Below are 16,520 nucleotides of genomic sequence, written 5' to 3'. Positions count from 1 at the left end.
GTGATGTTACTTATTAATAATGATCCTTGGAGGTCTTACCGGTAATTACATGGGGAAAAAACGATTGGCCATGATCTTGTAAGTACAGAGGCAAGGATATGAGTGCCTTTACTTCCCAGATGCCCCATAGAGTTTGGATTAGGGCTGCTGAATGGGACAAAGTCCCCTGCCTGCACGTTCCACTAACAGGATGTGGTCCAGTCCAGAGCAGTGGTCAGTCAGCACATTGAGCAGGAAGTGTTTCAGCTGACCGTCAGACACAATTCCACCGACTCACACAGGATGTGGCAAGACACCACTATTCCTCTACCATCGGACTAGGGGAGTGACTGGAAAGGAATGCTGACTAACAACTAGAGTGCTGTTCTGATTTGTCATGTTTTTCAGAAAAAGAGAACCATCTTGTTATTTTCAAAGGTTACATTTAGGGCAATAGGAGAGTTTAAACACAAGTTAATCATATTTTTTCTTTATTACAAATGTATTAAATAATATGAAAAGGTTAAAGAGTAAGTAATTATCACAGTATAGATTACTATCCATGTAGATTGTAGTACAAATTACAACATTTTCCCAAATGAAAACATGCAGTTCAGAGTATGATACGAATACATTCACGTAGATACTATACATACAAAAAAAAGACAAGTGAAATGTGTGAGACAAACGTCATTACAAAGGCTTTGGCAAAAGAGTGCATACATACAATTTCATCAAATACCTGAAAAGTAAACAAAAATAATGCATTTCTTCAACAACAAAAACTGAAGTAGAGGAAAGAGTCCAGTGCATGTCTTTAGAAATGTTCCATTAGTAAAATGGCAGTTTGTGCACTTGGCTGTCCCTATCCCTGTCATGGTTTTGGGTAAGAAGTTACAAGTGGGTAGACGTTGGGCTGAAATCTAAATTGAGGCAGGTACCAGCATACTGAGGGAGAGTGGGGCGGGGTTTGACGGCGGCGACTTGGGAAAGGCCATTTTGTTGAGGCTGCGCACCTCGGCCTGCCAGGAGGGGATCTTCTTGGTGGTCATGTGACGGCGGGCGTGTTTGGTCAGGTGGTCGCTGCGCATGAAGCGCCTGTCGCACACGGGGCACACAAACTTTTTCTCGCCTGTGTGGGTCCGCCGGTGGCGCGAGAGCTCGTCGGAGCGCGCAAACTTTTTGTCGCATCCCTCCCAACTGCAACTGAAGGGCTTCTCACCTGAAAGAGAGGGAGACAGAGCGATAATGAGTTTGCAAGTCATCATTTTTTCACCAGCAAACCCACATGCTCCGAGTCAGATAAACAACCTCATAGTCTTCAGTTAAAATCATGATACAATATCAAGATCCTAGAATTTAATCCCCATAAAATGTCACATTCTTTCCATCTCATTCCCAGCCATCCATGAGGAACACTTTTCTCTCTTACCTGTGTGTGTCCGGAGGTGTGCCTTGAGGTGGGAGCTCTTGAAATAAGTCTTCCTGCACCCGGAGAAGTTGCACACATAGTTCCTCCGGCGGGAGAAGTCAATTTTGGTCCCGCCGCAGGGTCCGGTGGGCACGTAGACCGGGGCGGGGGCCAGAGGTAGCAGCTTAGTGTGGCCCAGGGTCATGACAGTCTGTGGAGAGCAGTGGGGGGCCTGAGAGACTTGGGACTGGGGGAGAACCAGCATCACCGTGCCCTGCGGCATAGCCTGGCTCATGAGGAAAGGCTGCTGCAGTGCCCCGTTAGGACCAGACTGGGGCAGGATGGATGTGGGGGTCCTCGAGGTCTGTACCGGGCCCTGGATGAATGCTGAGATCATCCCTGATTGGTTACCCACCGGGAACATCTGGCAGATGATTGGAGGGCTGGAGGTGGGTGGTGGGGAGAGGCGTGTAGGCAAGCTATTTTGTGGTTGGGTGTTAGCATGAAGGTGGGAGTGGCTCTCCTTACAGTGGATAGCCTGTGGCTCTTCGTTCTCAGTCTTGACCGCCTCTTTCTTGCAGGAGGAGAGGAGGGCAGGATTGGGTGTGAAGGAGACCGATGGAGGTGTGATGCTCTGTTCAGTCTTTGCTGTGTGCTGTTGACAGACCATCAGCTCGGAAGTTCTGTGTTGCTTTGTGGGGGGCGCTGGAATGTGCTGGCAGAGGTGTGTGTCTGCGGTGTGGCGGATAACACTGGTTGCCATGGCTCTGCAGGGTGGCGGTGGTGGGGTCTTTCCATTGGTTGGGGACTCCGAAATGGATGCCATGGGCATTTGTGGGACCCCACAGACCCTTACAGAGAGGCTGGAGCTGGGCCGGCTCAGAGGGGAGGTGATGGTGTGGATGGCAGTGGTAGAGGTCTCAGCAAAGCTGGGGCTGTGAGGGGGAGTCATACACTGGAAACCAAAGAGAAGACAGAATTAGTGTGTGCCCAGGAAGTAGAACAACCACTGTATGTGGTGTACTAATACATAAGTCTTAGTTTGGGTGTGTTCAGTTTCAAAATGGATGTTCAATACAGCTATTGGGAGAGATAAGTGGCCACAGTAGGCAGGTACATACAGTAAACTAAATAACTACTTAGAGCTGGGTGGCTGTAAAACAGCGATGTTGACAACCAGCAGCTGAGGGAGATGAGCATGGGTTGCAGTTCAAACTCTCTATCCTACCTACCACCTGTGCAGCAACCTTCTTAACCCTTCTAACCCCTATAAACCCTCGCAAAGTTTTCCTGAGATAAAGACACTATCTTCATGTTATGTGCTAAAAAACCCAGGAGTTTACACAGTAAGTACAAGCTGGTACTACTGTATTCACTAATCAAACAGCCCACAGATGCTTCTTAGTGATGGCTGTTTTGGGATGTGTGGTGGTTACGGTTGCCAAGACAGGATGCACTCTTACCAAGGAGGAGAGCGAAACAAAGTCCTTTGGGGGCTCCAGTGGGTCCTGAGGCAGCAGGGAGTCGCAGGAGTCCGAGGCAGGGGTAAGGGGTCTGGGCTTGCAGGGGCTGGGGCGGCGTTGGCCCCAGGAGCTCATGCAAACCAGAGCCTCAGCAGCCTCCAGGTCTGTGTACTCCAGGTTGCAGCCTGGGGAGGACTGCTTACTGTCAAGTCTCCTCCTCTTCAGATAGGAGCCACACTGGTCCATCACCATCCCTTTTGCCTGGGGAGGAGAACAAATGGAGAAAAGGAAAGAACATTAGGTCTGATGATGACATCACGTAATAGAAGACTGGTGAGTTACCAGAAGGACAAATCACCACAAAAACTGGGAAATGTGTAAGGGAGATCCAATCAAGACCATACTGGTAGATACACATTAGCATACCAAGGGAAGCTTCCGAAATTACATCAAATGAACATCTGAAGAGTTTATTTTCTCACCAGTCACTGGCTTAATGCTCAAGCACCTGTTGCTTAGATGTTAGTCTCAGAGGGTAGATGGAGCAGGCTTGAGACTACACCCCATCTACCCTAGGCAATGCGCCAATCCATCTCCCATTGTCATATTGACCAACTAGTGACATCTCCCTAGCACAAGCCACGTGACACCCCCATGCACAGGGCATGTAAACCAGTGTTAACACTGCATCAGGAAGTGCCTTGTCTGCACTGACACTTATCAGTGGTCCTATTGCAGGGTTACCCAACTTGAAGCCCAGTTGGTGATTTTATTTGGCCCCCAATGTAATGACTAAAAAAATATATATTATATAAAATTGTTTTAAAAAATCTCTTGAAAGTATTCTTGCGGTCTAAACATTTGTTGTAATTATGTTCCAGCCCCCTGATCATCCGCTCAAGAAAAAACATCGTCCGCTTGGCTGAATCTAGTTGATGATCCCCGTCCCATGGCCACTCCCCAGATAAAATAATGTGACTAGCTTCACACAGTGAAAGAGTAGCCCACCAAGGCAAAACACGACTACTCTACTAGGCTTAAATGGTTACCATAAATTGATGTTGGGTAACATTAATAAATGATTGCAAAATCCTGTCAACTGGTCACAGTTGATCGAAAGATATTAGACAGTCAATCATTGGTAACGTTAAGTCACTGGATGTGTTAATTTACCAGCAGTAATAACAAATAACTGTCTCAAAACCATTTTAAAACATTTTTTTTTGACATGATTAATTTACAAATTAAATAATACTGTAACCTAAAAAGTAAAGTGCTACTAATAAACTGGAGCCACTAACAAAAACAAATACAGTTAGTAGCCCACTCATTATTCAAATGCTGGACGTTAATTCATATGAAATAACACGCTTTAAATAATAATCTTCTTACCCCACATGAGACTTCAAATTCTGAACATTTTCGTGAAGGCATTGTTGAGATATATTTTATTTCAGTTTAGTGTCAAGCCGACAAAATAACAAAAAAAGCGATGACACTGACCCAGCTCAGTTAACTGGCTGTTGAATTCGTCTTTCACTAGGTCCTCTCTCAGCTGTGTAAAACATGAGGATAAAAAAAAGGAAAACAACATTCACAACACATTGGCGGGAGGCAACATGCCACCAATGAAAAACAAATGTGTGTGAGACATTAACCAATGGCAGGCGAGATGACGCGTGATCAGTGCATGGTCGCCTGAGGATTGGAGGAAATAGGGTGCGTGGCTGTTGGTGGGCGTGCAGGGGGAGTCATCCGTGTCAGAAAGAACCTGATGAACTGCAAGTCTGAAAACTAGGCGAAAGGTCGTAGTGCCGAATTAGGCGAAACCTGAGTTTCTCCCATGTGTTTTTGGCGTACTTTAAAAAAACATTTTTACAGGTTATCTTATCTTTTAGAGTTGGCCAATGAAGGCACACATTCTTTGTCAGTTATAGAGTAGCTGGTAAACTGCTATTTAGTCGCTTGTGAAATGTAAAGCGCCATGCTCTATTTTACTCTTATGATTTCACTCCAAAATTATATGCATTCCAAGATACAACTGTGTTTCATTCTATCAGATCACAGTTACATTCATGCTCTAGCTGCTACTTATTGCTACTTATAATATATATGTTACTATATATTACATGTTTAGCACGTCTTACATGTAATTTTTTCGACTACTATAAGACCAACATGAACCACAGAGGCCTCAGGATGCCCAAAGCATAAAATGTATAACTAAAAAACAACTATTAATCTAAAGACTATTGGAAATTCAACACACCACAATATTATACACAATGTTTAGTTATATTGGAATTAAAGAGTGTTTTTAGACATAGGATAGACCACTTTAGATCCATACCCTCCCCCTCAACCCCAAATTATGGCCTATGGTCTTAAACTCCATGTCTTCTTCTACTATGGTTGACCCAGTAAAACAACACATTTCACTGCACCTATTCGGTCGGTGTATGTAACAATAGAAAATCGCAATGAATTCCATTGTAAATAACATCTTTCAAGGAATTCTAGGGTGGCGCTTGTGATCAACCTCACTTCTCTGTTTTAGTCCATTAGAGGCAACATTTTTGCCCCTGTAACGGATGTGAAATGGCTAGCTAGTTAGCGGTGTTCGCACTAAATAGCGTTTCAATCGGTGATGTCACTTGCTCTGAGACCTTGAAGTAGTAGTTCCCCTTGCTCTGCAAGGGCTGCGGCTTTTGTGGAGCGATGGGTAACGATGCTTCGAGGGTGACTGTTGTTGATGTGTGCAGAGGGTCCCTGGTTCGCGCCCGAGTATGGGCGAGGGGACGGTCTAAAGTTATATTGTTACATTGATGCTGTTGACCCGGATCACTGGTTACTGCGGAAAAGGAGGAGGTCAAAAGGGGGGTGAGTGTAACGGATGTGAAACGGCTAGCTTAGTGCACGCTAAATAGCATTCCAATCAGTGACGTAACTTGCCCTGAGACCTTGAAGCATCGTTACCCATCGCTCCACAAAAGCCGCGGCCCTTGCAGAGCAAGGGGAACTACTACTTCAAGGTCTCAGAGCAAGTGACGTCACCGATTGAAACGCTATTTAGCACGAACCACCGCTAACTAAGCTAGCGTTTCACATCCGTTACACCCCCACCATCATTTGTCATGGTACTGAAAAACAAAATAAGTAAGATATATCATCTCAAAACGTCAGGATGTTTTATAACTATGCAATAAGGCCCGGGAGGCGGTATATGGGCAATATACCATGGCTAAGGGATGTTCTTAGGCAGGAGCGCAACTTTCATTGGGGACGGAGGGGGTAACTCCCAGTTGCATTATTGCACTGTGATACAAAACGCAGCAGCGGTGTGCTTTAGGAACATGCGGATGCCTCGGAGTGGTCAGATAGCTGTTTTCCGGTTTAAGACAGCTGGATTTAGGACACCACAGAGCAGAACAGAGCTTGCCGACTGTCTGTGTGAAGGCAAAGCTTCAAAAAGGATGCCATATAGGACCAGCACGGGAGGCAGCTGGTGTCTATGTTGTTCTTTTTCTCCAAGTTTTAAAAGAAAGCAGAGCCAAAACGGGCTATTCTTTAGTTGACTGATCTAGCTGGCAAAGTAACTGCTGTTTGACATTAAAAGAAATGTATTTATTCCCAGTGATGAATTAGTGGTGTAACTGACATGTTAGGTTAGCTAATGTTTCAATCCCCTCTTGGCTGAAGTGAACTACTAGCAGCTAGTTAGCTAGCTAGTAGCCATCATAGGCAGTTCAGCTCTAGCTAGCCTCTAGCGATATGTCAGGTATCAGTATCAAACAGCTGTTGTGTATATGGAAGTGTTTTGTAGCTTTTGTTTTTTCTTGTTTAAACAGAAGTAAATTTGACCATATGCCATTGTGCCATTAGCTAGAACTAGCCAAAAGTTGGCTAATGTCAGCTAGCTCACTAACTTTAGCTATTATTTTTGCTTCAATCACACTAGACCTGAATCAAATGATGAAATCAGCAGCCAAATGATTGAAGACCGATATTGTGACATTTTTTCAATGCTATGTGAGTTTTATTAGCAAGTATAGCAATAAAACGTTATCAATCTGTCAGTTTCCCTAACTAATTCCCTACTTTTCACACTGACACGGTATAAACAGCTCTACATGCTTCACCGTCATGGTGTACAAGTCAGTACACAACACTATGCTCATCATGTCTTAGCAGGATCAGATGGTGACAGGTGTCCCTGTAGGGTCAGACAGCCAGGGAATACTAGTCTACGGAGCTCAGCTGAATTTTGCAGTATATTCTAACAATCAGTGAATGGATACAAAGCTCCATCTTGAGCTGATGGGTTGGCTGCAGTCTGGGATCTGGGAACAATGGTAATTTTAATTATTGAACCATTGATTCGATTCATGGATAATATAATGTATAAATGTACACCAAGGTCATTCTTTATCTGAGCAGATGATGACAGGATGGTGACAGGAGTCTCATCAGGGTCAGGCAACCAGGGAAGACCAGTCTGTGACAGTGCAGAGGTGAATTTTTGCAGATACAACACTTTATTCTCTGTGCAGCAAACACTGGACAACCAGAAGCTTCAAAGATTGAAACTATTTTAAGGCAGTCAGGCAAACCTCTAAAAGTTGATTTCCAAACTGTACCAATGGTTGAGAGGCTTTTCCCGATGACACAAAATATATATTTTTTTAAACGTGACGAAGAACTGGGAGACACTACTGATGATGATGAATGGATACAGATATGTTAGAATGCCCAGTCATGTTCCTATAATCTCAGACATAAGTTAGTGCAGTTTAATACCATCCATAGAACATACTATATGCCAGGGAAACTAAATATCTGCTGGAGATGTAAAACACAAAAAGGAACATATTTGCATATGTTATGGTTTTGGGAAGGCTGGCTGGCTGAATTCTGTCAGAGATTATGTTATTTTACCTCAGTATGTCTACAGATTCTCCCTTCTCACTGTTTTGGTTTGCGTGGAAATGTTGATACTGGAGACTGTTATCAGAAGAAACTGTGTAACCTAGCATTTATAGCAGCTAAGAAATGTATTGCCTTTAATCCGAAGGTTGGTTATCCTCCCACAATGGATGGGAGAAATGTCAAGTTATGTATCACTAGAATTTATTTATTACAAGATTAAGGGTGTACTGTGCAACTTTCACAAGGCCTGGATGCCTTATATGGAATAATGTAAGATAAAAGGAGTCTGTATTGAAAACATGCCCACATCAGGGGAGATACCTATTTAGGTCATTCCTGGCCCTGGGGGTCTCCCGTTCTGTTGATTGTCACTTTGGACTTGGCCTAACACACCTGATTCTAATATTGAATGTTTCACTAAGATCCTAAAGCTAAGTGGGGTGTGTTGGGTTGGTGTGCAGCAGGGCCCTGGACCCCTAGTGGCAGGACAGGGTCACCCAGCTATATTGTGTGCAAGTAAAAAGAGCTCTACAGTACTATTAGGCCAATGATATGAATTATATGGGTGTACTGTTTCTGATTTAATATGTAGGTGCATATGTGTTGTTATTGAACTTTTGTTTTCCAAACCTTTACCTTGAGACATAAAAAAATGGGAAGGAAGTTGCGTTGGGGAGAGAGTTGAAGTTTTGTGTCATGTTTTGTCATAGATTGTCATGTCTTGTCCCTGTGCTTTCTCTTCTATTCGTTTCCCCCTGCTGGTCTTATTAGGTTCTTTCCCTCTCTCTTTCCCTCTCTCTCTCTCTCTATCATTCCGTTCCTGCTCCCAGCTGTTCCTCATTCTCCTAACTACGTCATTTACTCTTTCACACCTGTCCCCTATTTTGCCCTCTGATTAAGTCCCTATTTCTCTCTCTGTTTCCGCTTCTGTCCTTGTCGGATCCTTGTTTGCTGTGCTGTGTTCTTGTTCCATCCTGTCGTGTTTTTGCCTTCATCAGATGCTGCGAGTGAGCAGGTGCATCGGTCAGCTACGTCCTGCGCCTACCCGAAGCGACCTGCAGTCTGTGGCCGCTTCTCCTGTTATTCCCCTCTACAGACTAGAGGATTTCAGTTGTTCCCCGTTTGGACATTTCCTGTTAAGGATTCAGGATTTGTCTTTTTCTGTTTGGACTTGAATAAACTCTGTTTCTGTTAAGTCGCTTTTGGGTCTTCACTCACCTGCATAACAGAAGGATCCGACCAAGAATGGACCCAGCGACTACGGATCTTCGCAACTCAGCCGTTGAGATCCAGGGAGCGATGCTCGGCAGACACGAGCAGGAATTGTCTGCTGCTCGTCATGCCGTTGAGACCCTGGCCGCTCAGGTCTCCGACCTCTCAAGACAGTTTTACAATCTCCGTCTCGAGCCACCGGCTACTTCCTGGTCTTCTGAGTCTCCGGAACCAAGAATAAATAACCCACCGTGTTACTCTGGGCAGCCCACTGAATGCAGCTCCTTTCTCACCCAGTGTGATATTGTGTTCTCTCTCCAGCCCAACACAGACTCTAGGGATAGAGCTCGTATTGCCTACGTCATATCTCTCCTTACTGGACGGGCTCGTGAGTGGGGCACGGCTATCTGGGAGGCAAGGGCTGAGTGTACTAACGAGTATCAGAACTTTAAAGAGGAGATGATACGGGTTTTTGATCGTTCAGTTTTTGGGAAGGAGGCTTCCAGGGCCCTGGCTTCCCTATGTCAAGGTGATCGATCCATAACGGATTACTCTATAGAGTTTCGCACTCTTGCTGCCTCCAGTGACTGGAACGAGCCGGCGTTGCTCGCTCGTTTTCTGGAGGGACTCCACGCTGAGGTTAAGGATGAGATTCTCTCCCGGGAGGTTCCTTCCAGCGTGGATTCTTTGATTGAACTCGCCATCCGCATAGAACGACGGGTAGATCTTCGTCACCGAGCTCGTGGAAGAGAGCTCGCGTTAACGGTGTTCCCCCTCTCCGCATCACTACCATCTCCTCCCACTGGCTCAGGTGTTGCGCCCATGCAGCTGGGAGGTATTCGCATCTCGACTAAGGAGAGGGAACGGAGAATCACCAACCGCCTCTGTCTCTATTGTGGTTCTGCTGGACATTTTGTCATTTCATGTCCAGTAAAAGCCAGAGCTCATCAGTAAGCGGAGGGCTACTGGTGAGCGCTACTACTCAGGTCTCTCCATCAAGATCCTGTACTACCTTGTCGGTCCATCTACGCTGGACCGGTTCGGCAGCTTCCTGCAGTGCCTTGATAGACTCTGGGGCTGAGGGCTGTTTTATGGACGAAGATTTTTCGTTCACCTTTTACACCTGTTGTTTTGGGTCATCCCTGGCTAGTGTGTCATAATCCTTCTATTAATTGGTCTAGTAATTCTATCCTCTCCTGGAACGTTTCTTGTCATGTGAAATGTTTAATGTCTGCTATCCCTCCTGTTTCTTCTGTCCCCTCTTCACAGGAGGAACCTTGTGATTTGACAGGGGTGCCGGAGGAATATCATGATCTGAGCACGGTCTTCAGTCGGTCCAGAGCCACCTCCCTTCCTCCTCACCGGTCGTATGATTGTAGTATTGATCTCCTTCCGGGGACCACTCCCCCCCCGGGGTAGACTATACTCTCTGTCGGCTCCCGAACGTAAGGCTCTCGAAGATTATCTGTCTGTTTCTCTCGACACCGGTACCGTTGTGCCTTCTTCCTCTCCCGCCGGAGCGGGGTTTTTTTTTTGTTAAGAAGAAGGACGGTACCCTGCGCCCCTGCGTGGATTATCGAGGGCTGAATGACATAACGGTTAAGAATCGTTATCCGCTTCCCCTTATGTCGTCAGCCTTCGAGATTCTGCAGGGAGCCAGGTTCTTTACTAAGTTGGACCTTCGTAACGCTTACCATCTCGTGCGCATCAGGGAGGGGGACGAGTGGAAAACGGCGTTTAACACTCCGTTAGGGCATTTTGAATACCGGGTTCTGCCGTTCGGTCTCGCTAATGCTCCAGCTGTCTTTCAGGCATTAGTGAATGATGTTCTGAGAGACATGCTGAACATCTTTGTTTTCGTTTACCTTGACGATATCCTGATTTTCTCACCGTCACTCCAGATTCATGTTCAGCACGTTCGACGTGTTCTCCAGCGCCTTTTAGAGAATTGTCTTTATGTGAAGGCTGAGAAGTGCGCTTTTCATGTCTCCTCCGTCACATTTCTCGGTTCTGTTATTTCCGCTGAAGGCATTCAGATGGATCCCGCTAAGGTCCATGCTGTCAGCGATTGGCCCGTTCCTAAGTCACGTGTCGAGTTGCAGCGCTTTCTCGGTTTCGCGAATTTCTATCGGCGTTTCATTCGTAATTTCGGTCAAGTGGCAGCTCCTCTCACAGCTCTTACTTCTGTCAAGACGTGCTTTAAGTGGTCCGGTTCCGCACAGGAAGCTTTTGATCTCCTCAAGAAGCGTTTTACATCCGCTCCTATCCTTGTTACTCCTGACGTCACTAAACAATTCATTGTCGAGGTTGACGCGTCAGAGGTGGGCGTGGGAGCCATTCTGTCCCAGCGCTTCCATTCTGACGATAAGGTCCATCCTTGCGTGTATTTTTCTCATCGCCTGTCGCCGTCGGAACGTAACTATGATGTGGGAAACCGCGAACTGCTCGCCATCCGCTTAGCCCTAGGCGAATGGCGACAGTGGTTGGAGGGGGCGACCGTTCCTTTTGTCGTTTGGACTGATCATAAGAACCTCAATGCGCGTCAGGCTCGTTGGGCGTTGTTCTTCACTCGTTTCGAGTTCGTGATTTCTTATCGCCCGGGCACTAAGAACACCAAGCCTGATGCTTTATCCCGTCTCTTCAGTTCTTCAGTAGCCTCTACCGATCCCGAGGGGATTCTCCCTGAAGGGCGTGTTGTCGGGTTGACTGTCTGGGGAATTGAGAGACAGGTAAAGCAAGCACTCACTCACACTCCGTCACCGCGCGCTTGTCCTAGTAACCTTCTTTTCGTTCCTGTTTCTACTCGTCTGGCCGTTCTTCAGTGGGCTCACTCTGCCAAGTTAGCTGGCCACCCCGGCGTTCGGGGTACGCTTGCTTCTATTCGCCAGCGGTTTTGGTGGCCTACTCAGGAGCGTGACACGCGCCGTTTCGTGGCTGCTTGTTCGGACTGCGCGCAGACTAAGTCAGGTAACTCTCCTCCTGCCGGTCGTCTCAGACCGCTTCCCATTCCTTCTCGACCATGGTCTCACATCGCCTTAGACTTTATTACCGGTCTGCCTTCATCAGCGGGGAAGACTGTTATTCTAACGGTTGTCGATAGGTTCTCTAAGGCGGCTCATTTTATTCCCCTCGCTAAGCTTCCTTCCGCTAAGGAGACGGCACAAATCATCATTGAGAATGTGTTCAGAATTCATGGCCTTCCGTTAGACGCCGTTTCGGACAGAGGTCCACAATTCACGTCTCAGTTTTGGAGGGAGTTTTGTCGTTTGATTGGTGCTTCCGTCAGTCTCTCTTCCGGTTTTCATCCCCAGTCTAACGGTCAAGCAGAACGGGCCAATCAGACGATTGGTCGCATCTTACGCAGTCTTTCTTTTCGAAACTCTGCGTCTTGGGCAGAACAGCTCCCCTGGGCAGAATACGCTCACAACTCGCTTCCTTCGTCTGCAACCGGGCTATCTCCTTTTCAGAGTAGCCTTGGGTACCAGCCCCCTCTGTTCTCGTCCCAGCTCGCCGAGTCCAGCGTTCCCTCCGCTCAGGCTTTTGTCCAACGTTGTGAGCGCACCTGGAGGAGGGTCCGGTCTGCACTTTGCCGTTATAGGGCGCAGACTGTGAGAGCCGCCAATAAACGTAGGATTAAGAGTCCTAGGTATTGTCGCGGTCAGAGAGTATGGCTTTCCACTCGTAACCTTCCTCTTACGACAGCTTCTCGCAAGTTGACTCCGCGGTTCATTGGTCCGTTCCGTATTTCTCAGGTCGTTAATCCTGTCGCAGTGCGACTTCTTCTTCCGCGACATCTTCGTCGCGTCCACCCAGTCTTCCATGTCTCCTGTGTCAAGCCTTTTCTTCGCGCCCCCGTTCGTCTCCCTCCCCCCTGTCCTTGTCGAGGGCGCACCTATCTACAGGGTACGGAAGATCATGGACATGCGTTCTCGGGGACGTGGTCACCAGTACTTAGTGGATTGGGAGGGGTACGGTCCTGAGGAGAGGAGTTGGGTTCCATCTCGGGACGTGCTGGACCGTTCGCTGATCGATGATTTCCTCCGTTGCCGCCAGGGTTCCTCCTCGAGTGCGCCAGGAGGCGCTCGGTGAGTGGGGGGGTACTGTCATGTTTTGTCATAGATTGTCATGTCTTGTCCCTGTGCTTTCTCTTCTATTCGTTTCCCCCTGCTGGTCTTATTAGGTTCTTTCCCTCTCTCTTTCCCTCTCTCTCTCTCTCTATCGTTCCGTTCCTGCTCCCAGCTGTTCCTCATTCTCCTAACTACCTCGTTTACTCTTTCACACCTGTCCCCTATTTTGCCCTCTGATTAAGTCCCTATTTCTCTCTCTGTTTCCGCTTCTGTCCTTGTCGGATCCTTGTTTGCTGTGCTGTGTTCTTGTTCCGTCCTGTCGTGTTTTTGCCTTCATCAGATGCTGCGAGTGAGCAGGTGTATCGGTCAGCTATGTCCTGCGCCTACCCGAAGCGACCTGCAGTCTGTGGCCGCTTCTCCTGTTATTCCCCTCTACAGACTAGAGGATTTCAGTTATTCCCCGTTTGGACATTTCCTGTTAAGGATTCAGGATTTGTCGTTTTCTGTTTGGACTTGAATAAACTCTGTTTCTGTTAAGTCGCTTTTGGGTCTTCACTCACCTGCATAACATTTTGACCAGACTGTTGGGGGTCGGGTGTACAGGCGGCTCAGGATGGCTGAGCAGACTGGCTGAAATGCTCACAAAAGCAGGTTTCGCTCCTGTAGCCTGCAGGCTTTATGAGGAGAGACACTCTTGCACTGTCTGACAGGTGGTAGGCTATTCTGCTCCTCAAACTAGGCTCTGTATGCTGTATGCCTGTGACAAATACAATTCAATGACGACTAACGAAAATACACGCAAGCCAATTTAATTCCACACAATTATACAAATTATCCCATATAGACAAATAAGCATGACCGATCAAATGCATTTTCAATTAATGGTTAACCAGATGCCCCCAAAATATGGGAGGACCCCAGACCCTTCGCCAAGTTATGCCCCCCCCACTTCTAAAACCAAAGTTGCGCCCCTGTTCTTAGGCTAAGTATGTATTTTTATTTATTTATTTGATTTATTTCACCTTTATTTAAACAGGTAGGCTAGTTGAGAACAAGTTCTCATTTGCAACTGCGACCTGGCCAAGATAAAGCATAGCAATTCGACACATACAACAACACAGAGTTACACATGGAATATACAAAACATACTGCCAATAATACAGTTGAAAAAGAAAACAAAAAGTCTATATACAGTGAGTGCAAATGAGGTAAGATAAGGGAGTTAAGGCAATAAATAGGCCATGGTGGCAAAGTGATTACAAGATAGCAATTAAACACAAAGGTGCAAAGGAGCAAGAAAAATAAATAAATACAGTATGGGGATGAGGTAGATTGGATGGACTCTTACAGGTGGGCTATGTACAGGTGCAGTGATCTGTGAGCTGCTCTGACAGCTGGTGCTTAAAGCTAGTGAGGGAGATATGAGTCTCCAGCTTCAGTGATTTTTGCAGTTCGTTCCAGTCATTGGCAGCAGAGAACTGGAAGGAAAGGCTACCAAAGTAGGAATTGGCTTTGGGGGTGACCAGTGAGATATACCTGCTGGAGTGTGTGCTACGAGTGGATGCTGCTATGGTGACCACTGAGCTGAGATAATGCAGGGCTTTACCTAGCAGAGACTTGTAGATAACCTGTAGCCAGTGGGTTTGGCGACGAGTATGAAGCGAGGGCCAACCAACGAGAGCGTACAGGTCACAGTGGTGGGTAGTGTATGGGGCTTTGGTGACAAAATGGATGGCATTGTGATAGACTGCATCCAATTTGTTGAGTAGAGCGTTGGAGGCTATTTTATAGATGACATCGCTGAAGTCGAGGATAGGTAGGATGGTCAGTGTTACAAGGGTATGTTTGGCAACATGAGTGAAGGATGCCCAGTTGCGATATAGGAAGCCGATTCTGGATCTAATTTTGGATTGGAGATGCTTAATGTGAGTCTGGAAGGAGAGTTTACAGTCTAACCAAACACCTAGGTATTTGTAGTTGTCCACATATTCTATGTCAGAGCCGGCCAGAGTAGTGATGCTGGACGGGTGGGCAGTGATCGATTGAATAGCATGCATTTAGTTTTACTTGCATTGAAGCTCGTCTGGAGGTTAGTTAACACAGTATGATATACACTACATGACCAAATGTATGTGGACACCTGCTCGTCAAACATCTCATTCCAAAATCATGGGCATTAATATAGAGTTATTCCCCCCTTTGCTACTTTAACAGCCTCCAATCTTCTGGGAAGACTTTCCACTAGATGATGGAACATTGCTGCAGGGACTTGCTTCCATTCAGCCACAAGCGCATTAGTGAGGTCAGGCACTGATGTTGGGCGATTAGGCCTGGCTTGTAGTCGGTGTTTTCCTATTCATCCCAAAGGTAGTCGAAGGGGTTGAGGTCAGGGCTCTGTGCAGGCCAGTCAAGTTCTTCCAAACCAATCTCGACAAACCATTTCTGTATGGACCTCGCTTTGTGTACTGGGGAATTGTCATGCTGAAACAGGAAAGGGCCTTCCCTAAAGTTTTGCCACAAAGTTGGAAGCACAGAATTGTCTAGAATGTCATTGTATGCTGGGCCTAGCCCCAGACCATTATTTCTCCTCCACCAAACTTTACAGTTGGCACTATGCATTGGGGCAGATAGTGTTCTCCTGGCATCTGCCAAACCCAGATTCGTCCATTCTACTTCCAGATAGTGAAGCGTGATTCATCACTCCAGAGATCGCGTCAAAGCAAAAACGAAGCCATGAGGTTGTAGGAATTGTCCGTAGAGCTCCGAGACAGGATTGTGTCGAGGCACAGATCTGGGTAAGGTTAACAAAAACGTTCTGCAGCATTGAAGATCCACAAGAACTCAGTGGCCTCCATCATTCTTAAATGGAAGAAATTTGGAACCACCAAGACTCTTCCTAGAGCTGGCCGCCTGGCCAAACTGAGCAATCGTGGGAGAAGGGCCTTGGTCAGGGAGGTGACCAAAAACCCAATGGTCATTGACAGAGCTCTAGAGTTTCTCTGTGGAGATGGAAGAACCTTCCAGAAGGACAACCATCTCTGCAGCACTTTACCAATCAGGCCTTTATGGTAAAGTGGCCAGACGGATGCCACTCCTCAGTAAAAGGCACTTGACAGCCCGCTTGGAGTTTGCCAAAAGGCACCTAAAGACTCTTAGACCTTGAGAGACATGATTCCTGGTCTGATGAAACCAAGATTGAACTCTTAGGCCTGAATGCAGAGTGTCACGTCTGGAGGAAACCTGGCATTATCCCTACGGTGAAGCATGGTGGTGGCAGCATGATGCTGTGGGGATGTTTTTCAGTGGCAGGGACTGGGAGACTAGTCAGGAGTGAGGCAAAGATGAATGGAGCAAAGTAAAGAGGGATCCTTAATGAAAACCTGCTCCAGCGCGCTCAGGACCTCAGACTGAGGTGACGGTTCACCTTCAAACAGGACAACGACCCTAAGCACACAGCCAAGA

General features: G+C 46.8%; 1 protein-coding gene across 1 annotated transcript; it reads right to left on the bottom strand.

The window, feature by feature from the left end:
* Positions 1-453: 453 nt before the first annotated feature.
* LOC124045217 (Krueppel-like factor 11) lies at positions 454-4,426 on the bottom strand. The gene is made up of 4 exons (XM_046364490.1): positions 4,246-4,426; positions 2,854-3,114; positions 1,412-2,345; positions 454-1,201 (listed from the first exon to the last, which is right to left on the bottom strand). Exons 1-4 carry the CDS (start codon positions 4,285-4,287, stop codon positions 903-905), a joined length of 1,536 nt encoding a protein of 511 aa, XP_046220446.1. The 5' UTR covers positions 4,288-4,426; the 3' UTR covers positions 454-902.
* Positions 4,427-16,520: the final 12,094 nt, after the last annotated feature.

This window comes from Oncorhynchus gorbuscha, linkage group LG10 (assembly GCF_021184085.1).
Source record: "Oncorhynchus gorbuscha isolate QuinsamMale2020 ecotype Even-year linkage group LG10, OgorEven_v1.0, whole genome shotgun sequence".
NCBI lineage: Eukaryota > Metazoa > Chordata > Actinopteri > Salmoniformes > Salmonidae > Oncorhynchus > Oncorhynchus gorbuscha.
The sequence above is the reverse complement of the archived record's forward strand: the minus strand, read 5'-3'. Positions and strand labels throughout refer to the sequence as shown.